The sequence below is a fragment of the Cricetulus griseus genome, chromosome X (genome assembly GCF_003668045.3).
Source record: "Cricetulus griseus strain 17A/GY chromosome X, alternate assembly CriGri-PICRH-1.0, whole genome shotgun sequence".
In the NCBI taxonomy this organism is placed as follows: Eukaryota; Metazoa; Chordata; class Mammalia; order Rodentia; family Cricetidae; genus Cricetulus; species Cricetulus griseus.
This window is the reverse complement of record NC_048604.1, coordinates 94,434,269-94,458,003: the sequence shown is the minus strand read 5'-3', so window position 1 is coordinate 94,458,003 and position 23,735 is coordinate 94,434,269. Positions and strand designations below refer to the sequence as shown.

Sequence of the window (23,735 nt, the reverse complement as noted above, 5' to 3'; positions counted from 1 at the left end):
TGTCTTGAAGCTACACAGACCACGCTAGCTCTCAACTGAAGAGATCTCACTGCCTCTGCTTCCTAAATGCTGGGATGAAAAGTATGTGCCATGGCCGGGTGGTGGTGGCACATGCTTTTAGTTCCAGAACTTGGGAGGCAGAGGCAGGAGGATGTCTTTGAGTTTGGGACCAGCCTAGTCTGCAAGAGCTAGTTTCAGGACCGCCTCCAAAGCCACAGAGAAAGCCTGGCTCAAAAAAAAAAAAAAAAAAAGGTATGTGCCATGATGCTCAGCTCAGTTTCTTAATAAAAGGTTTCAGGGAGAAGGCAGAAGTCCCTTTGTAACTAAGCATACTCAGAACTAGGACTCCCTACTTGCCATCAAAAACAGGGAAAAAGTGCTACTGGTGCCCTGGTCAGCTTTGCCTAGCTGGGTGGTGGTGGTGCACACCTTTAACCCTAGCACTTGGAAGGCAGTGACAGGCGGGATCTCTGTGACTTCAATGACAGCCTGGTCTACTGAATGAGTTCCAGGACAGGCTCCAAAACTACAGAGAAACCCCGTCTTGAAAAACCAAAACCAAACCAAAACAAAACAAAAAAACAAAACCAAACTAAACAACAACAACAACAAAAAACTGTCAGCTCTGCTGAATGCTACCTTTGGGGGGAAGTTACCATCTTATATCTAGCTCACAGCATGAACAAATCTTACCACCACATTGAACAACAAATCTTAGTTCATGCTGCGTGTCATTACAGCATATTAACACAGAATCCTAAAGCAGAGTGAACTTTTGTGCCCCACTTGCTTGATACAGCACATCCGAGAGCAATAGGCATCAGGATCGTCAGAAGAGGCCTACAAACTTTGTACCTAAATTTTGTTCCACTAAGCATTAAACGACAACTGGGATCCACATCTTAGATGCTGCTTTTTCATCTCTTCACTGTAACTTCTAGGCTCTCCTCCTACTCCATTCTAGAACCTAAACTTAGTTGACCCTCTGGAAGCACTAAGTCACCTATTACTTTTGTACAGGTATGAATGAGCAACTACCAGATTCATACAATATTAAATGCAAATGTACCTTCAGTCATGCTGGCTTCCACTATTTCCAATGCTATTCTAAATTCTCTATGAGACTATACTGTTTTTTTTTTTTTTAGAGCACTTAAAAAAAAAAGATTTATTTATTTATTTATTACGTATACAGTCTTCTGTCCGTATGCCAGCAGAGGGCACCAGATCTCATTCATGGTGGTTGTGAGCCACCATGTAGTTGCTGGAAATTGAACTCAGGCCCTCTGGAAGAGCAGTCAGTGCTCTTAACCGCTGAGCCATCTCTCCAGCCCCAGACTATACTGTTTTAAGTGACAAAAGTTTTATGCATTTTAAATTTTTCTGGGAGAAATCTCACTTAAGTTTCTTTCTTTGTTTTTTTGAGACAGGGTTTGTGTGTGTGTGTGTGTGTGTGTGTGTGTGTGTGTGTGTGTGTGTGGTGTAGTGTTTTAGACCAGGCTGGCTTTGAACTCACAGAGATCCACCTGCCTCTGCCACCCGAGTGCTGGGATTAAAGGTGTACCACCAATCCCTGGCTAAGTTTCTTAATTTTGTTTTCTTACATAAACTCTACAATTCTAGTTTTGTCCAAAAGAAATCCCTCTGAAAGGCCAAAATTCGAGTACCCCCTCCCAAAATTGATCATCTTCACATGCACAGATATTCCATCTATCCTAACATTCCTTGGTCAAGCTTCAGAAAGCTATTCCTTGGATATGTGGGCCATCGGATTGTAACATCTATCATCCTGATGACCCTCAGGGTTGATTCAGCTGATCTAGCTGCCTAGGCAGGTACCCTGTTCCTCTCTCACTAGTCCATGTTTCTCCCTCCTTAAGCTTCATGCTTGGATGACTGACGATAATGACTTTCCCTGATAGAGAACAGGTATAAAGCAGGGTATAGACCAGCTGTGCTTCTCTGGTAGAACGTCCAAATAAGTTCTCAAGAGGTATCTATTTCTAGGAATTTTATGGGATTTACAGGGATCCTTAAAAATTCTAACACATAAAAACCAAACTATTGAATTTTTCTTAATCATTTATTATTATTCAGTTGTTCCTTCCAGGGTTCTTGGGTGGAAGTTTATAGCAAAGGCTTCTTGTTTCTATTATTTCTAAAAAATTATCACTGTCTTTTGTGATCAGGACTCCTGAATAATGCTGAAAAGTGAATATTGGAGTTGCCTTGTGCTCTGCCCAAAATAAAGTGTATATACTTAAAAGCGGATTTATTTTTGTATTATTTCTAAATTTGATTTCTAAAAGCATTTAATAGGAAACATGTATATACACCATGAAAACAAGTAGAATATTCACAAACTAACAATTATTCTTAGGAATGACTGGTCACCACTGTCAGCCTCATAGCAGAGCTTCCCTTCATGGAGAGGAGACTTATAAGCTGGATGATGTAAACAAAAGTATCAGACTACAAGATTCACAAAGTTATACAAACAGTAAACAATTGCTGGTGAGAGCAGTCTCCTGATGGCTAACCTGTCTGCAACTGACTTGTAAGAACATTCTAAAACTCTAGGGATTGCATTTTTGAGAGTCATCACCATGCTGGGGTAGTTTTTTTATGTTATATACTTACCTTTCATTCTTCTGTGTGCCTGTAAATAACCTCTCACCCATACATCTGAAGGAACCCTAATAAACTCATTCATTCACCAAGAAAGACTTGGGTGTCTGTCATTGTCAGTGCTTATCTTGAGTAACCAGACACTTGTTCATGTCTCCCCAGGAAAAATCACACCACAAATACAAAAAATTCAGGTCTGTGTTTCCACATCCTTGAAAGTAAGAACCATTACAATCATCGGAATGCCAAACTGCTATGTCAAATTCTCATCAATTATACCACAATTAGCTATTTCTTCACTTAGCTAACAACTGCTTTCATCACTGCTTGTATGAAAGTACAGCAACCTAACCATTCTCTGATGTTCATCATGTTCTAGGGACAGGCCATCACCGAAACTGCATTGGGCTCCACTTGGCACTGACAACTGAGGAATTGTTAATGAATTTGACAGAGAAAGAACACCTACGAAGAAATCAATTGGCCTTTTTTCTCTACCTGGTTTCAGGTTTTAAAAATCTGAGTTGGTTTCAGTGAGTTTCTTTACTGAATGTACAGAAACAAAACACCAGCAAGTTATCAGACTCTTCAATGAAAATGTATTTAACATTAAACAGAATGTACACATCATGCAAATGAGGCATCATGTGATTACAATGGTGCTGTGAAGTACAATGGAGCTTAATGAAACAGACACTTAGCAAAATAAAGCTTTAAGAAAAAAGGACAGCTATTTTTTGGATGTCAGACCATGCTATCATCTGTGTGCTTGTCATAAAAGATATATATACTTTGATGTTCACCAATGTCAATAACACAATATTCTTAGAGGTATGCATTTTATTTAGACTATATCACATAAACATACATAGCTTTTGAGACTAATACATTCTTAAACAGTGCCAGCTTTAAAAGTACAGAACAAGATCACTACTGAGATTTGTTTATATCTCCTATTTGTAAACCTCAGAATTAACCATATTTTCAAAAGCTATAAGATACAAGTCAAAACAAAAAGTTCCAAAGAAAAGGTCATTTAATAGTAAAGCTATATTTCACCACAAGAAATGAAAATTTTAAATATAGCATTATATGGCATAAAATGTATGGAGTTATACATTCTAGTGTCATTTTTCCTTATTTAGACTTTTTAATGTTAAAGTCTATTAAAGTGACATACTGGGACCAACTTGGGGCCCCCTTTCAAAGCACTGTGACTCTTTCATTACAGTTAAGCAAACATAGGACCAAACAAAAGAAACATCCAAGATCCAATAGAAAAACAATAGCAAAACCATGAAAACAACCACCTGCAGGAGACTCGATTCATTCAGTTGAAAAGCCATTCAGTGGTTTTGGGCTGACAATTTGGAGATTTTAAAGGTATGACATGAAAGGGTCCTTGCTAGATTCAATTGCCCAAGTATGCATAAGGAGAATATGCATGAGGGGAAAGAAATAATTGCCACTGTTTAATTATTTATTCAATCAAACATTTCTTTAACGCCCAAAAAAGTAATGTGGGATAATGCTCTGCAGGTGATGAAGCTTAATAATAAAAATAAAATAACAGAAACCCGAGACGGGGAGAAAATGGCTAGATTTCTCTCCCACCAAAAAAGACAAGTATATAAGCAGCCCAGGTTGAGTACATGTTTAACTAGAGTGTGGATAAATAGAAGATTTTTATAGGAAGAGACATCTAAATGTTTATGTTTTCCAACTCTGGGAATGCAAGTGTCCTAAAGTGAGGTTCCCAGCCAGCATCACAAAGGTTATGATATTAGAGAAGGACAAGGAAGTGCTCTAGCAGCAGCTGAAGCTCATAAATAGAACCATAAAATGAAACTTTGCTAAAGCCCAACAAGGCAAAAATCTCAAGGTTTCTACCAAGAGAAGGCCAGTGTTTGCCAAACTACCTAGGAATACAGTTACATTCTGATCTAGTAATTTGGAATCCAGCGGTTAAGGGCGAAAGAAGCTTCTTCAAGTGGCCAGCAGCTCAGATTTAACTCCGACAGCTTCATGGGTAATCCAAACATCACCTGTGTCAATTCAAAAGCAAAACCAGGTAAAATTAAGGCAGAAACCAAGTATTTTGCACTCTTCTTTGGCTAATACACTATTTCTCAACAGAAATAGAGTAGCAGTTTTTACAGAATCATTCTTTTAGTATGGTCAAATGTTCCTCATATGGGAGATGTTTTGAGATTGTCTGCCCTTGAACGAAGAACAGTTCTTCACTGAGGAAGTAGGGCTAGTGCACAGTTTCAGGAAGGATGAGGTAGGAAAGAATGGGATATATTCCAAGCCATCAAGATTATCCTTACATCCAAACCTTAAAGTGTTTAATGTTTCAAGTACTGTGGCAAGCAATAAGCCACCTTTGGTTTAGAAGGATTTGGGAACTAGTCTAAAGCTCATTAGAATGCATAAGCAATGTCAATGAAGTGATTCAGTCAAGATTGTTTTTTTTTCTTTTGGCCATTTCTTTTAGCTAGGATATGGGAAAATATTAGAAGCCTTGAACCTGCTGTGCATAATGCATTTATTGGATAGTAAGGTAAGTGAATTGGATGGAAGTTAATTAAATCAAGGTATAGTAACAACAAAAGAAACCTCTTAATGAATATTAAACCATGTAACTGTCAAGGATACAGAATTCTCAGGTGAATTCGTGTTTTCAGTGTTCAAGAAAGTAGCCACTCTTTCAGAAGTTCAATATCATTCTAGTCTACATAGTGAGTTCAGTCTAGTCTATGTGAGATCTTCTCTCAAAATACTAAAAGTGGCTTGTCATGTGTTTCTTCTCCTGTGTCAAAGGGCTCCAGGGACTTTGCAGAGAACTGACTGAAGGAAGTTCTAGAGCTCACTGTCTAGACTACAGACTCTATAAGCAAGGACTGAGGTCAGGTGGAAATAAGCACACAGAATATAACTTTGTGGCCTTCCCACTCTATTACTGTATTTTATTTAAAAAAAACTAGACTAAACCAGTTTAGGCAACAAATTTTTGTTAGAATTCAGCACCATAAAAAATAAAGTGATGAAATTCTGAGAGCCTAAAAACTTTTTAAGAATCTATAATGGTGGGAGGGCTGGGAAGAAGACTTAGTAGGTAAAAGTGCTTGTTCTGTCAGCATCAGTATGAGTACAGACGCACAACACACACATAGAAGATGTACATGGCCATGGGCATCTGTAATCACAGAGTGGGTTAGGGGTGGAGCAGGAGGATTGCTGAAACTTATTGTTCAGATAGCCTAACCAAAAAAGGGGGGGGTGAGCTGCAGGTTTAGTGACAGACCCTGTCTCAGAGGAATAAGGTGGAGAGTAATAGATGAGGACATCTGTGCACACACAAGCAGGCACCATACACAAAAAATTAAAATAAAATGTCAGGAGCAATCAGAATTATGTACTTCTCCAAGAATGTGATTATAGATCCTAATTATGTTTGCATTGTTCAAATACACGTCCCAGGAGCTGGAGAGATGGCTCAATGATTAAGAGTGCTTAGTGCTATTGCACAGGACCTGAATTTGATTACCGTTACTCATGACAGCAGGTTTGCAACTGCCTGTAACTTCAGATCCAGGGGGAACATGATACCTCTGGCCTCCAAGGCCTTCACTCCTGTGTGTATGCACACACACAATTAAAAAAAAAACTCCTAAACTGAAGTAAATCAAATGTGAAATCTAAGTGTACACAACTGTGAAATGCATATAACTGATTAAAAACTGTCACATAAGAGTGACTGGTGTTGTTCAGTAGTAGAATATGAGCTTAGCATGTAAAATACATGAGGGAGAGGGAGGAAGAGAGAAAATGAAAAACCTCTAGGGGCCAAAAAGAGACTGAGCAATCAAGCAAGAGTGAGCATCAGAATGCCAGTGAGACAAAAGCTCTTTGGTGAACAACAACAACAACAAAAAGCTCAGTGGTGGGGGAAAACCTTCAGGACACAAAAATAAAGTTCTTTCCTCTCCCACCTCAACTGTGATCCCAAAACAGATGTCTGCTTGGAAGAATCCAGAATAGGTCAATAAAACAGCCGACCATTTGGCTCATCACTCAGTCTGTATGAGTGATTATAGGTAGAGTATAGGAAGTCACTTAAGAAAACTAAGAGGAGGGGCTGGAGAGATGGCTCAGCGGTTAAGAGGCCCTGAGTTCAATTCCCAGCAACCACATGGTGGCTCACAACCACCTTGAATGAAATCTGGTGCCCTCTGCTGGCCTGCAGGCAAAAGACTGTATACATAATAAATAAATAAATAAATAAATAAATAAATAAATCTTTAAAAAAAGAAAACTAAGAAGAGAGGTTCACTTTGGTAGAACTACCCTCAGCACTCATTCCTGGGCTCTAAAAAAGATTCTCCCTGAAATAGATTGGCCATCAAACCTTCTCAACAACAACATGAGTAGTATACTACATTAGAGACTCACTTAGAATATAAAGAAATTACTTAAAATCCTCACTATGTGTGTCTGGCAATAAATATTCATGTTTGTAATTTTCATATAAAATCAGTTGTCTAAGAGGCTAGGTGGCATTTATCCAATGTTTACAAATCTCAGCTGGGAAATTATAGATTTAGAGTATCATTAAAAAACTGTACCTTTCATTAAAGGAATGGTGTCTGTCAACAGAAGGTGTTCAGAGTAGTTTCTTGCCCAGGACTGTTAAATCCTTCGATGAGGTTTTTGTTACAGTCATCAAGGCTGAGATTTTCACTGGATTTCTTGGGGAACATGGGGGGTCCAGTAAAATCTAAAATATCCTGAAGCGCCCGTGCATTACCAGTTCCATTTTGGTCCAGAGACATCCCAGGAATCATTTCACTCACTGGTGAAAATTCTGGGATGGAGATAAGCTCTTCTTTGGAAACAGGACTAGAAGATATGAGGGAGACACAGAATGAGAGACAGAGAGGAGAGAGAACATGAGAATGAAACATGATGTGTTAATGTACTTCCTCGTTTTGTGTGGTTTTGCTATACTGCTCTTATGGAAAAGATGAGTTAAGAAAACAACAAGTGACTTCACATCTGGGAAGCTGGTAGACACAAGGTCCGTATAGATGAGAACAAGGAAAGTAGACCAGCAGGGCAGTGAAAAATAGAGCCCAGTACCTGAGGGCTGAAAGAAAAAAAAAAAACCTACAGGCACCACCACATTACTACAGAGAAGCAATGCCCTCCCAGAGCTTTTAGCTGGGATATTGCAAGAGCAAGTAAGGGCCAAAAGTCCAAAGTGAACTGAAAAGGGCCCTAATTTACACTGGATCCTTCTGGTGCTGCCCTTCCAGCAATGTTGTCTATGGTGAGCTGCTTTTCCTGTTCCTGGCCTCAGTTTCATCCCCCCTGTAACATGGAAAGAAGAGTTATTTCCTCCCACCACTCCTTTGAGATGTGAAGTAACTATGCTGAGAAGAGTTGATGCAGGGCCACATAAAGCATGTACTTAGTTAAGATTGGGAAATGGGAACATGGATCCCGCTGTCACCCTAGACAACTACAGACCCAATATTACCCACTGCCTCTTTTCTAAAACTAGGCTTCCAATTCACCCTGATTTATCTAGATGTACCCAGATGAGGCTTGCTTTTTTGTTATTTTCTTTCCCTAGAGTTGAGAGGAATTTCACTGCTGCTATCTTCTATAGGTCTAGCAAAGGAGCATATCCAGGTCCAGAAGACTAGCAGGTTAGGAATTAAGGGCCTTTCTCAGAAAGAATCTTAACATCTAAAGTAAGGCTGATGCCAGGCTCTTCTTACCTCATGAGATCTTAGAGAAGAATCTAGAAAAACCAGTAGATTTGTGTAAGCTCAAAGGATCCACTTCTCTCACACCTGAGCCAAGCTAAGGAACAGTAACTGACCTGGCAGCTTTGAGTATCTGGGCAAGCTGCCTTATTAAGTAGAAACATCTAGCCCCACCTACACCTTTCCCCACCATTCCCCTCATTTCAACTCCTCAAGAACACAGAGAAAATCTGGCATGTTGGCACATGCATAAAATATCATTAGTTAGGAGAATTAAAAGTTCAAGGTCACTGTGAGGTAAATAGTGACTTTTGAGGCCAGTCTGAGCTAAATGAAAAACCCACTGCTACCAGCATTAATGACAATAAAGAGCACGAGTAAGAGAATGCCACCATAAGCTTACATGTGGCTCCACTAGACACCTCTCTCTAAAGGAGAATTCAGTGTATAAATCCCATTCACTTTTATGAATCCTGGCTAATGGTGCCATGTCTTACCCCCTGAAAATCTCAAAACATAAAATAAACCTCACTTGGCTCCATATCGGTGTGTTAACCATTATGACTGCTTCAGTTTTACTCCGTTGGGAACAGAGTGGCACCAGTCAGGGGAAGGTTGTGAGGTGGTGTTGGGAGGTGTGGGGATATCCAGCTGACGGTTGGTGGGGAGCCTCACTATCAGTCTATACAGGATTTTCTATGCTGGTGATAGGGCTGTTGGAGCTTAGATTTTCATGTATTTGGTTAAAACCCAATGTGGATGAATGGGATATCAATTATCACTGTGTGTCACAGGCTGCTCATATCTACCCAAATAAAGCAGAGGGTTCATGGTTGATGAAAAAAGGATAATCTCTTAACAGGTAGGAGTTCTGGTAGAACTTCTATAAAATACTGCCCTACTCTTCTGACTTGAAGAGTCACCCTTTACTCCAACACCTCTACCTCAATCACAAGAAAATTATCTCTTTTTATCTCAGATTTATTTGCCATTTGGCAAACATACCAGTTTAAAAATATCTTAGGTTTTAGTAACTGAGAACAAATTAGTCCTTTTATTGGGTCTTTAATAACAAACTTGCCCCCCATTATCATTCTGTGGTAGAACCTTGCTATTCAGCACAGGCTGCTGTTGACCTGTTGGTTCTCCTGTCTTTGCCTCCAGAGTGTTTGGATTACAAGCATCTGCAACCATTCTCAGCATTAACTTAAAAGTTTACTTAAATGTGAGACCGTGGATACAGGAGACCCCATTTGTGGTTAGGCTACACCTCCTTTACTTGCAGGTGAACCTACTTCCCAGCTTCAGAGGGCTAGCTAGCCAAAGATTCACAGCTAGCCTTTCTATTGACAATTTCTTTTAACTGACAGGAGCCACTATGGCCACAATTACTCCTGCATCATCCAACATGCCCACACTGAATGACCAATATATATCACTATATAAAGTGATAAAAATGATGCCCTGGTGGAAAACCAGCCTGCAAATCTTCCAGGAGATTGAGAAGACATTTTTGCTTAGTGCCTTCCCTCCCTCCACAGTTGTCCTCCTGTAAATCATATGCCACAAAAACATTCTGCTTCTAGGATGCCAAACTCAAGACACTTATATTACACCAGTAACTGCTTTCCTGTATCAACAAAACCTGCTTTCGGGGTGATTTCATTATGGATGGGGGATATGGGTGAAGGGATAAAATAAAAAAGGTATATTGTAAAAAAAAAAACTAAAAGAAATGAAAAGGATGGAAAAAGATGGAGCAATTGCCAGTGATGGGCAAAGAGACCAAAATTAAATGCAAAATAAATGAACATACCTCACATCCATAGACTGAACTTCTTCAGTTGAATCATCAAGACTGTTTGATTTCCCATCAAGGCCCTCTAGATGAACAGGTGGCACAACTGGTTTAAGGCCATTAGAGAAAATGTCTTGGGGAAAGGTTTCTGGAGCAGCACGCTCTGAACTATTTACTTCCTGGCAGATGTTCAGTCCATTGATTTCTGTACAAGAACACAAAGTCTTCAGATGAATAAAAAATTTCAAATTTGATAAAGTGGCAGGGAACATATAACAAGGCAATTATTTTTCATCCTTTCTTACACCAGTAATACAATGGTTTTGTTGTTTTGTTTTGTTTGTGGAAAGAAGCATCAATAACTCCATTCAATCAGCTTCACAAAGGAGAAGAGAATATCATCTCATTATCAGTGTCTGCAGGGCCTCAGTTCAAGAGATAATCCAGGTCTTAGTAATACCTGATATACAGTCAAGGTCCCTTGAAAGCATCCTGAACCAATCAGTTATTAAAGCAGGTGAGGACGGCAGTGGCTTCCCAAATGGAGCCAATAGCACTTATACTGGAAAGATGTCTCAGCAAACAAAACTGCCAGCAGCCACTTCCTTGGGACCTAGATGCACTACCCTGACCCCCAGCCCCAGCAGAAAGGTTCACTAGTCCTCATCACCTAAAGGAACCAAACACCAGACTTCACACTTACCTATTTTGTTGGGGACAACTGGTTTTGTCTTATTTTCCACATCTGCCAGAGGCTCAATCTCCACTTTGGGGTCTTCCTTCTAGAAATAAACAGAAGGTGGATGATTAGGAAAGAGTGGGGAAAGGAAGAAAAAACAAAAAAGTAGCCAATAAAAATAACTATAGAAAGGAAACAAAAGTTAAAAAACAAGTCAATGGCAGTAACTGGAGAAGAAATTAGGAAGGTGATGAAGTTTGAAAGATTGACATTATACAGAAAAAAAAAACCTTTATAAAAAAGCACCAGGGAGTATTCAGAACCCTCTGTGACAGAGCAGGAAGTGATTTTTGATGCTCTATTTCTCTTAATAATTAAGTCACTTCAAACTACTCTGTCTTTCCTTGTATTACCACCCCAATGCTCTGAGGGAATCTCTGAAATTCCTCTTTCCTTTAAGGTCTCAGTTCCTTCCTGATCCTTGCCTTGAACAGAACAGGAAAAGTCTACTTTTTCTAGGCATTTGTCTCAAACCTTCAATGTCACTAAACATATTCTGCTGTTCTTCTCCACCGACATAATGGTTATCTGAATTCCTACCTTCACTTCTAGAGATGCATCACTCTTCCTTGTTCTCTTCATGATTTCATCTATTCTCTGTGTGGGAGATATAAGAGAATAAAAATATTTTAAGAATTAAGCAAATTAAGAATTAATTTTTTAAAAAGCTGGCTCCTAATACAGATCTAGAATTAACATATAGTTTGTATATCAGCTTTCTCCCTCTCTTTAAATAAAAAACTTACCATTTGCCATTCAAGGGGACTGCTATAGAAAGCTAAGTTGAACAGTAGTAACTCAGGAAGTGTCACAGATCTCTTAGCTCCTAGATCAACAGCAATATAAAGCCCACATTGGGCCTAGGACAGCACAAAAACAGGTCTTCATAGTCAGTCTCCTTAACTCAACTTGATATGTAAGTACATTAAGTTTAAAAGTAATAAATCATTCAATTGAAAGACAAAAACTGTTAAATTAGATTCACATAGCAAGTCCTGACTATATGTTGTTTACAAAGGACAATCATAAACACACATGTTCAAAGAAAATATGGAAAAAGATTTACCATCAAGACATTAATCATAAAAAGGCTGCCAAAGGAAATTTTAAGGAATATTATTAGAACCAACACTGGGCGTGTTGGCACATGCCTTTAGTCCCAACACTCAGGAGGCAGAGACAAGCAGTTTTTTTTTTTTCATTTGGTTTTTCGAGACAGGGTTTCTCTGTGGCTTTGGAGGCTGTCCTGGAACTAGCTCTTGTAGACCAGGCTGGTCTCCAACTCACAGAGATCCACCTGCCTCTGCCTCCCGAGAGCTGGGATTAAAGGTGTGTGCCACCAAGGCCCGGCGACAAGCAGATTTTTAAGTTTGAGGCTAGCCTCATCTATAGAGCCAGTTCTAGGACAGCCAACACTTTGAGAAAAAAAAAAGAGAGAACTAAAACAGGAATTTCATAATCAAACTGTCAATGCAAAAAGAAAATGTAACTATCTGATATGTATATGCAAATAACATAGGGCTTTAATACTCTGTGTGTGTGTGTGTGTGTGTGTGTGTGTGTGTGTGTGTGTGTGTGTGTGTGTGTGTGTATGTGTGTGTAATAAAACTGACAGAAATGAAAGGTGAGATGGGGAAATTCAAAATCATAAAAAGAACTCGATTGATTTTAGGGCTGAGGGTTGTTGAACAAATGAACTTATATGTGATCAACAAGCACTCTTACCATTGGGCTATATCCCCAGCCCACTAATGAAGTTTTCTAATCACTACTTTCTCAGTAACCAATAGAACATGATGACAAAAAAATAATAAAGACATAGATTGGATTCGCTTCCTGGTTCTTACATCCTCCTGATCCCTCAACTCTTACCTTCTTCCTCTCCAGTCGTTCTTGTTCAATCTGCAGCAAAATCTTTTCTCTTCCTAAACGCATCTGTTTAGTTGCCTCCTGTCCCTTTGCTTCTGCTGCTTCTTTCTGAAAGAAACAAATAAACAAAAAGATAGTTTTCACACATGATGAAGGTCCCCGTGTTTGTGGACAGGCCAGGAAATGTGCACATTTGCAGACAATCCCAGAAGTTAATTCCCACAAGGAGCAGTATTCCACAATAAAGAGTAGTGTTAGTAAGTGAATTGTCCAGTTCCCTCACTCCTCCTGAGCTTTAGCCTTAGAGGTAAAAAAGGCACTGAGCTATATTCATCAATATACTTATACTGACTTTATTACCATACCAGCTCCGTGGGATTTTTCTTCCGAATAAACCAGTGGCACCCAAATTCTTATTCCAATATCTACCTCCAGTAGAGAAATCCAAGCTCACATGGCACACATTAATAACTTCACTTTATTCCACATAAGTTATGTTAATAACCAGAACAGGGTGTTTGGTAAAAAAAAAAAACAAACTTCAAGTTATTACTATGTGTCATTCAAATTGAACAAATTTTGTCCAATATTAAGTAAAGCCATTGAAAAACAAGAAAAAGTCTGAGACCTCAGACTGTACCTGCTTTTCAATCATGGCTTTTTCTTGTTTTTCCTTTTCTTGCTTTTCTTTTGACAGCAGCTCCTCTTCAGCCTTCTGTTTTGCCTCCTCTTCTGCCTTTCTTTTTTCTTCTTCCTGTTGCTTCTTTTCCTCTTCTTGCTTACGGGCTTCCTCTAGGCGCAGCCTTTCCTCTTCTGCCTTTCTTTTCAATTCCTCTTTTTCCAGTCTTTTGAGAACAAAAACACTGTTAGGGGACGACACACCCCACAGGCAAAGCACCAACAGACCATGTGCTAACCACAGCAGGTAAAGCTCAGCCCCCCCCCTCTCTCTCTCTTTCTCTCTCTCTCTCTCACACACACACACACACACACACACAGAGGGAGAGAGAGAGAGAGAGAGAGAGAGAGAGAGAGAGAGAGAGAGAGAGAGAGAGAGAAAGAAAGAGAGGAGAGAGCACAAGAGCAAGCAAGCGAGACAGAGTGTTATAGTAACATCCTTATGATTCAAAATCTCCTTAAACTTCATTGTCACTAAAAACATAAATTCCTTCCCACATCCCTACCAGCCTCTGCTTATCCTTTCCTCAGTGCATCCATGAAAATTCCATTTCCTTACTGAGAAGATTCTCTCTTACATCCACTTTACTTCCCTTGAAAGTAGTTCAAAGCTAGCACCAAAAGTCTGGCTTCCCGTGTGAAATTAAGTATTTCACAATTTTCAGGTATGAACCTTCTCCCTTTAAGAGCAATTTCATCCTTTCCCACCAGCCCTCTACCACAGGCCACCCAAACGCACCACATTTGTCACTGTCAATAAGCTACCTCTACATGCTAGTTTCTTTGTATAGTAGAAAACTTTTGTCTTTTACTAATCTTTTTCTAGAGTTCACCAAACCTGTGAGTAGTTCTGTCATCCTCCTGATCCTTGTTATCATACCCATCCAAGCCCGGTCCTCCTTCCTTACCAAACAGAAAGTGTTATCATTCAGTCGTTAAGGATATCCCTTGTCTTGGTCATTGGCAACTGGGTGAGACTCTTCGTATAATGGCCCCCATCTCTCAATTTCTAACACTTCACACACTCTCTTAATTCGCTCATTGTCATAGTTTGCCCACACCAGTGATGTGCTGGGTCTGGAATTGTTTACTCTTGTGGATGAATATATGGGTTTCACTGTTCATTATTCATGTGTTTTAAGTTTTCATTTAAAAAGCTTCATCTTTATCATCAATCTTTGATCTGATCTGAACCCATACTTCTGCCTCTTTGGTGAGCTTCCCTGGTGAGCACTGTACAAACAACTTCTACCTTCTTTCCCTCAGGATCTCCCCTGATGTCTCTGGTCCCTACCTGAGCATTCCTGTGATGACAGATGCTACTGTGTTTCCTGATTCCCAGACTGGGTGGTCCTTAGGATCACTCATGCCCTTCCCTGGATTCCCAGACTGACTAGAGAAAGGCACAAACTGATTGATCTTGTGTTCCTTAGTATCAACTGATTTTTTAGTCTTTCTTTGGATTCTATATGGATAATCACTTTTTGTCAACCTTTATCACCATTATAGACAGTATTACAACTACTTTACAGAGAAAATTGGGGCCACTTCATCTTGTTTCTTAAACCACTCATTCATTCACTGTGTTATGACCGAGAAAATTCCCTGCTCGTTCTGACTAATATGTAAAGTACTGTAGTAGAATGTGGTAGAAGGTAGTAGAATGCTACTATCACTTGTGCAATTAATTCCAACCCCTTCCCATTGCTCTTACTTCTTTTGCTAGTTCCCACTCATTCCTATGCCAGTTTTGCCATTCTATATACAACTTTTCGTGGGCTACAAAAATACTCAGGTCTCAGGCATCCCAATCCACCTTCTTAAATTCTCTCCCACCTGCCTTCTGCTTATGACTACCCTCTTACCTCTTTTAGGATGGTTCATGTCTTTATGCCCATCTTCTTAATAATTTATCTCCAAAAATCTGTTTATTGACTAAGCCCCAAGTCAAATATAGTCTTTCTTAAACCTCAATATGTTTTGCATTAGCCTGACAACACTGAATTTTCTTCCCTCTTGAGGCCCTCTTATAGCATCTGGCCACATGAGGTGGTACTGTCCTGTCTCCCTCCTACCTCTACCTTACCTTGTTGCTATACATTGGAAGGCCAGTGTCTGCCCTAGCTTGCACCCAAACCACCTGCTACCTAGAGACTTAGCCAGCCAGAAGCCAGGTATGAACATCACTATAGACTTCTGCCTGTAGTTTCAGGCCTGTGCTCTTATTTAGACAATGACTTCAGGCTGGCTTTGTGGCCTGATCATTCTTCAAATATTCTTTGCTATGGGCCCCTAACAGCCATGTAATCTATTTTGTAATCCCAGGAAGTTCTCCTGTTTGCCAGGCTGTGTAAATATCTCCTCCAGTCTGGATCTAGGATATCAAGTTGCTTGCCCCAACTCTAAGAATCTCATTGTATATCTTGGACCATCCCCAAGTCCAGAGGCTGTGACTGCTATGTGGGCTTCTGAGAGCTCTGGTATCACAGCCATCTGGAACTGGACCAGCTTTTTACTCTCTTAGGGCCTAGTTGCCAAAACACCTACTCAGCCCTTTCTTTAATGGGAGTCTCCCAGAACCATGATTTGGACAGTGTTTCCCTCAATAGCTGGTGACAATAACTGGGCTTTCCAGAGTTTAGCACAAATATCTTTATTTTTGCTACAATTTCTCAGCTGGTAGTCACATTTCTGTGACTTTAACTATTGAAACTAAACAAAACAGATGTGAGGATGGTCCTATTCCAAGATATGTCTGCTGTGTTCCAGCCCCAGGCTGTCTGGTACTTTCCTTTCTCACCTCACATGTGGCACTAACAAAGCTTCACCTTCTGGCAAGAGAGAGGAAAACTGATTTGGGGTTAAGTGTATTTATTTCAGTTTTACCTAGGCCACAGGCTTCTGTTTTATTTCCAACTACCAGTGTGTTCTGCAGGCAACTATGTTCATATAAAATCAGATGGTTAATTTTTTAGCTTTTCAGACTGATTTTTTTCTTTTCTATGCTCTTATTGGGTATGCCATCCTCTTAAATACTTCAAATCGAACCTTAACACCCTTTCCAAATCTGTCCCTTTCTTTTTACTTGTGTAACTCTGTATACTCCCGTTTCTTTTGCCTTCACCATGCAATTTTAGCCCTTGAGTCCACTTAACCCACTGCTGTCACTGATGGCCTTTTACTTGAGCTTCTTCCTCTTCACTGAGCACCAAGCAACAGTGATCCATGACTGTTCTCTGGCCTTTTAAAGTATTAACTAGAAAAGGGAGACAGCCTGTGGACAAATGAAGCTATATTAGTCAGCTAGAAGCCAAGCTCAAAGAGGGAGAAGATCAGCTCCCTCCCCTGTACAGGTCCAGAAAGGCCACTGAAGTGACTTGACCTGAGAAAGAAAGATACATGATGTGCAAGGAGCATGAGTTCATGTGGAGGCATAGCGCAAGCAAGGCTTTTGTGGGGTGGAGCTGCATACTAGAGTGTACTGCAGAGGGATGCAGGCTGGCCTAGAGAGAAAAAAGACAGAGGAGCAAGGAGAAGACAGTCCATGGAAGACTTGTTGGCAGGTTTGGATAAATCCTGTAATCAAGACTCATTAGCAAGGACAAACACATTTATTTAATTAAAGTCACTCTGGAAACAGCACAAACAGTGGACAAGCTCTGGAACACTCAGTCAAGATTCAACAGACACAGTCTAGCTCACCTATCTGGTGCTGGTGGAGCATGGAGAGAATAGAAATGCTAATATGAGAGCCAATGAAGACTTACCTAACAATTGATGTAATGTGAAGGGCAATGGAAATGTTGAAAGCAGCTCTGAGATGTCTAACTTTGGGATGGTATGGAGTGCATGAAATGAAAAAGCAATGAGTGATGTATACTAATTTATAACTTCAAGATGCTGAATTTGATGTAAATATGGGACACACTAAAAATATATACTTGGAAATATATGTTTTCCCTTATAGAAAATTCTAGCCAACAGAACTTTCTTAGACAAGGAAATGATTTATAAAATTATGTTGTTTATCCTGGTAACTACTAGCCATGTGTGGCTATAAACAATGATATGTATCCTATAAGGCTAAGGAAATGAAATTTCCTCAATTTACAGTTACATATATGTAGGCACTATGGTGTAAGACAATTCAGCTTTAGATTAAATTCAGAGCATAAGCACAGATTCAGGAGTCTTTAGTATGTTCCAGAAAGTATAGAAACAAACAAAGCTACACTTAGCTTCAAAAACAGGTGATAAACACAGGGTAAATGGAAAATGAAATCAGGGAGATGAGAACAAGTTCACTTAACACACCACTGTACGAACTGTCATCCATAAATATTCTGAAGCCAGAGGAAATTAGAAGTATGACAGGAACAATAGCCAGCAACACTGTGTCTAGGGAGGACTTGTCAAACTAAGAGCTGGTCAAGGACTAAGGGGTTGGAGTCCAGACAATATTTAAGGGGACTTAACAGGTAAGATGCAGGAGAGACAAGAAAAGCAAGGATAAGCTCTACAGGGCGAAATGAAGCATCAAATTAAGAATCTGGTAATGAAAGGATGGTGTATGGAAGTGTGAACGGTATGAGTTGGGAAAATAAATACAGGAATGTAATCAATTCTTTCTGTAGCTGGACTGTGAAGGAAATGAGAGAGAACAAAGTATCTGGAAGGTAAATAACTTTCCTTTTTTAGGTACACAGCAACAATCATATCACTCACCTGCTCAGGGGGTGTTTATTTCTGTGGCTACCTTTACCAAGCCTATCATTTTATTTTTTATTTTTTAAAATGCTTTTATTTATTATGTATACAACATTCTGGTTCCATGTATATCTGCACACCAGAAGAGGGCACCAGATCTCATTACAGATGGTTGTGAGTCACCATGTGGTTGCTGGGAATTGAACTCAGGACCTCTAGAAGAGCAGTCGGTGCTCTTAACCTCTGAGCCATCTCTCCAGCCCCAAGCCTATCATTTTAAATCCCATGATTACATTACCTATTACTTCCCCTTCACATAGCTTTCAGCCCACCCAAACCAGCCTGAATACACCATCCAACAATAACAAAACATGTAGATATTGATTAAAAAAAGCTGGAGTAAGAAATGTTCAGAGATGTTCAGAATTTGAAGGGACCTATCCCCCAACTGTAAACAAAACAAAACAAAACAAAACAAAACAAAACATTTAATCAGAAACTACACTCCAGGCAGTGTTGGCATACACTTAGGAGGCAAGTGGATTTCTGAGCTCAAAGGCAGCCTGGTCTACCGAGGGAATTTCAGGATAGCCAGGCTATACAGAGAAACCCTGTCTTGAAAGAAAATGGATAAAAAAGAAACCACAAAGATTTTACAGGATTAATAAAGACTATTTTATTTGTTATCTTAAATTCGGTGCTGGCATTCAAGTGCTACAGCACTGCTTGCTTCCTGTCTCATTCCTTAAATGGTACCAGATAGTACCCTGTGATCATCCCAAGAGCATCTTTTCTCCTTGTAGGGATAAAATTGACCTTGTCCTTTAACCATGTGTTTGTTTCCTTTCTGAACACAACGATCAGAAAAAGCAGGACTGCCTGTATCACATCAAAGTGTCCTGGTATTATTGCCACAGTGGCTTTCAAACATTGATGAATTGCTGAAGTAGAATGCTAAAGTAGAATGAGATTAGGGCCAGGATATTTTCACCATGTTCCGTGAACACTTCTTTTAGATACTCTCCAACATTTAGAAACCACTGCAATGATATCCTTTGTCTTGCTCTAGGAGTGGCTTTTCACATGCCTCATTCTCATGAGCTAGGGGGTTGGGCCTTCTCTCTACCTTCTTATCTATGGGACTCTGACAAATTCTTTTCCCTCCCTGACTTTAGAGCATGAGTTAGGATCATCTAGAAAGCAGAGTCAACATCTCTATATCCAGAATCTTCTGTCTTTCCAGGGAGACTCAATCTATCATCAAGTTTAAACTCTCCTCATAGCTCCACTAGAGTTGCCTTTAAATTTGTCTCCTTATCCAAGAAAGGAAAGGAAGGTACCTGTAACAGTTAGATCCTGGAAATGTGAGTTTCTAGGTCCTCAGAAAAGAGCAAAGTTCTGTCATCGTTAATGACATATAGCTTTGTGAAGTCCACATAATCTTGATTCCTATACTTCTGTCTAGGTTTTGGCAACACAAAAAATAGAAAGGCAAGCCAATCTTTCCAACCCCATCTTTACATTGGATCAAACAAGTCTGCGTTCCTGTATACCTCTCTTGTTCTTCCTTCTCCAGTCGTTCGTGCTCCTCTTGTTCCTTCTGTAGCCGAGCCTTACGTCTCTTTTCAGCTAGGATCTTTGCAGCCTCCCCTGCATCAGTGGTGCCTGCTGTGGGTTTTCCTGAGGCAGACAGACAAGTAGTAGCAAAATAAAAACATCAGGGGAAATGAACGCAATGATTCCACTCATATAGAAGTGGACACAAAACTATTTAACTCGGTGTAGTGATGACAAACACTGCAAAACAGTGTTATAATTAATCACTAAGCAGAAGAAGCTACAATGGGATACCTGTGACCCTGGGTGTGTTTATGTCTCAGTAGGGGCAGGAAACAGTGGAGGACAGAGCTACAGGCAAGTTCCACAACACTACATGTCAGGCTAGTGCTCTGTTGTGCAGAAGTGTGCATATAGACTGTATGTGGCCCATCTTTGCACTCCTATGAGGTTCCACAGTCATAAGCAGAGTCAAAGCCTAGGTCTCCTCAGAAAGAAAGGAGGATGAGAAGATGATGAGAAAACCAGAGGAAACAGTACAAGGGGATGAAGCTGTCCTAGGGGGAAACCCCTTCTCCCCGAAACATGAGAGAATGACATATAGATCAGGACAGAGGAAGAACAATGAGGGGAAGGCCAAGGCCAACTGGCAACATCAATATAGGTTTACCTGCACTGTGCTCAGCCTTCCCTCCTGTGGCAGAATGCTTCTCAGTGGCATGCTTATCAGCTACATACTTCTCAGTAGCATATTTGTCAATCATGTGCTTCTCTAGGGTTTCTTCTCTGGGTAGGCCAGTGGTTTGCAGACCAGTGACACCTTCCTTTTCCTTATTGCTCTTCTCCTTCTCTGCCTTCTTCTTGATTGTTTCTTCACTGGGAATGGGAGGAAAGCGATACTTCACAGGAGACCCTATATATGGGGGCTTCACTGTCTTTGGAGACTGTGGGTATGCTTTTGAAGTTGTCCTGGAAAACCAAAATAAGGCATAAAATACACTGAAGTTGACCATAAAACTCTTGGTAAATTTTGTTCCAAGAAACTGAATAACTGCATTCTTCTATAGAAACAAATATAGGGCTTAATATATACCCCCAAAGTCATCCCCCCCCAAAACATGATATCTATAAGATGGTCCTGGAAGAAAGAGATATATTGTAAGAAATCCAGCTGGTAATAACATGTCCTAAATTCATTTTTGTTTGTGACAATGTTTAAGATGATAACATGGTTTGGATATGATTAGTCATGTAAAGTGTGTGTGTGTGTGTGTGTGTGTGTGTGTCTGTCCATGCCACAGTGCACATGTGAGGTGAGAGGACAGAGGACAGAGGACAATTTTGTGGAGTCAGTTCACTCCTTCCATCTTTATGTGGACTCCTGGCATCAAAACTCCAGTTTCCAGACTTGTGTCGCAAATGTTTTTATGCAATGAATCAGCTCACAGGCCTCAAGCTATACTTTCTGGGACTGGATTATTTACTATAAGGATAGGTTAGAATGTGGACCAGCCTTTCCTGTCTTACACAGACATGCCCTTTCATATATGCCTACTTTTCTTCTTTTCTACCATGCAGCATGAGTACCTCACTGGAAGCTAAACAAACGCAGGTACTATGTTCTTCAACTACTATGCCTCCAAAAATTATGATCCAAAACAAATCTTTTTTATGAAACACCAAGATTCAAGCATTTTGTTATTATAATACAAAACAAGGTAAGATAGATTATTAGGCATTTCCCTATATCCTCTTTTTAGGTAAACACTAGAGTCGGATTCGGTTTCAACATATAGCAATACACAAGCTTGCTTCATTTTATTTATTTATTTATTTTAAGCTTTATTATCAGAAAAAAAACACATACCAAAATTAATCAGACTGAAAGACTATATAACTTAATTAATTTCTATACAGTTAGAACAACCATTTGGAACCGAAGCTCTGGAGATAGCTCCATGTATTAAAACTGTGAAAAGACATATAACACAACATTACAAAAGGTAGCACATAGCCCAGGCTGGCCCTCAACTTACTATGTATAGCACACTGGTCTTGAACTTCAGATCTTCCTGCCTTAGCTTCCCATGTGCTAGGATTACAACTGTGAGCCAACACCCAGCCCATCATAACCATCTTTTAAGGTACAGCTGTATAACAATAGGTACATCCATACTGTTATTTAACAATTGCTGCCATCCATTTCCATTAAACAATCACCCATTCTCTCAGTCCCTGGTAACCATTATTCTCTTCTACTTTCTGTTTCTGTGAACTTGTTTATTTCAGGAATCTTACTCATGAGTGGAATCGTATATTTGTCCTTTTATGTATGGTTTATTTAAGTAAGCAGAATTCTTTCATGTTCCCTGCTCTTTTTTATTTTGTTTCATTGTTTTGAGAGAGGGTCTCATGTAGTATCAGCTGGCCTCAAACTCACTGTGTAGCTAAGGATGACCTTGAACTCTCATTCTTCCCACCTCTACTTCTCAAGTACTGGAATTACAGGCATGCTCCACTATGCCTGGCTCAATCCTAGATGCTTTTAAAATTTTCATTCTCTCTCTCTCTCTCTCTCTCTCTCTCTCTCTCTCTCTCTCTCTCTCTCTGTGTGTGTGTGGTGTGTGTGTGTGTGTGTGTGTGTGTGTGTGTAGGTCACAGAAATTCTTGTAGGAGTCAGTCAGTTCTCTTCTTACAAAATGTGGGTACCAGGGATCAAACTCAGGTTTTCAGCTTTGGTGGATATCACCTTTATCCATTGAGAGATCTCACTGAGATCCTAGTATGTTCTCTTTAGATTTATCAAAATATAAACACTCAATGGCTACTGGATATTGGTGATGTTTTAACAGATAACAAAATAAAAATCTAAATGATCCTCTTAGATAAGAATGAACCAGGATAAAATGCAGTAGTGTGTTCTGGTAATCTCTGTCACATCAAATCCAGTAGATTCTGTGTGACAAGTTTCACAGACTGAGGTGTTAACTTCAAAAGATGGAGGTCTCCTGGAACTGGTGAAACTCTCGGCCAGAGAAAAATATTGGGCTGTGATTCTCATGGCAATTTCTGTTTGTTCTTCTATTCCTTTTTCATATTAACAAAATGTCCCTAAAAACCTATGCTGTCATTTTAAACCAAAGAAATAGATAAAAAAATAACCCATCCCCTGAGATGGGGGCACTGGCCATGACCTCATCTCCGGAAAAAAACAGAGCTTTCCAAATCATTCACATCATTCACATAAGTACAAATAGTAAAAACCTTCCCAACAATAAAATTTCATATGGCTGTACATGTGTCATTGAGAGTGGGCTTAAGTTTCTGGTAAAGAAAGCTTTTAATAAAAAAGAGTTTAAATAGTTAAAATAGCTCAATATTTCAAAAACTCACAAGAACTAGGTAATAGATGTTAAACAATAACTGATGATAAAAATTTATTAATTTGATTTAAGAAATATATGGTTAACCCTGGATGATTTTATGTTTTGGATTTCTGCGTCACTGTGCCAAGTAACAATAATGTCATATGTTTGGGTTTGCTTTAAAAAAAAATCCCCTAAGAAAATATCTCTATAAAAAAGCCTTGTTTGAGAACTGAAAAATACACTCAGATTCAAACTGCCTCTGTGTTTGTTTCTGTTTGTCACTGCCGAATCCTTACCCACCTAGTCTTCGAGGACCCTAATCCTAGGGACTACCATACCTTGCTGGGCTAGTCTGTGGGAAATCCTAAGATTTAGGAGGATGAGGCAGGAGAATTTTTGAGATGATGATGCCTCAAAAATAGTAATATGAACCAAAATCAGGATGATAAACTTGTATTGGTTAGTTTTATGTCAACCTGACACGAGATAGGGTCATTTGGGAAGAAGGAATCTCTATATTGCTTTGGAGCCTGTCTGGAACTCGCTCTGTAAACCAGGCTGGCCTCGAACTCACAGAGATCCGCCTGCCTCTGCTTCCTGAGTGCTGGGAGTAAAGG

The 23,735-nt window shown here is 39.7% G+C and overlaps 1 protein-coding gene across 1 annotated transcript in view; it reads right to left on the bottom strand.

Moving 5' to 3' along the window:
- Positions 1 to 3,453: 3,453 nt before the first annotated feature.
- The window catches only part of Map7d2 (MAP7 domain containing 2), a 46,310-nt gene continuing 26,028 nt past the window's right edge, over positions 3,454 to 23,735 (bottom strand). The window contains exons 5-13 of the mRNA XM_035450258.1: positions 20,421 to 20,719; positions 19,747 to 19,873; positions 13,449 to 13,653; positions 12,812 to 12,916; positions 11,480 to 11,536; positions 10,904 to 10,982; positions 10,219 to 10,405; positions 7,257 to 7,530; positions 3,454 to 4,673 (exon numbers count right to left, since the gene is read on the bottom strand). Coding sequence (XP_035306149.1) covers positions 7,281 to 7,530; positions 10,219 to 10,405; positions 10,904 to 10,982; positions 11,480 to 11,536; positions 12,812 to 12,916; positions 13,449 to 13,653; positions 19,747 to 19,873; positions 20,421 to 20,719 — 1,309 coding nt within the window. The 3' untranslated portion in view covers positions 3,454 to 4,673; positions 7,257 to 7,280. The remainder of the gene's footprint in view (positions 4,674 to 7,256; positions 7,531 to 10,218; positions 10,406 to 10,903; positions 10,983 to 11,479; positions 11,537 to 12,811; positions 12,917 to 13,448; positions 13,654 to 19,746; positions 19,874 to 20,420; positions 20,720 to 23,735) is intronic.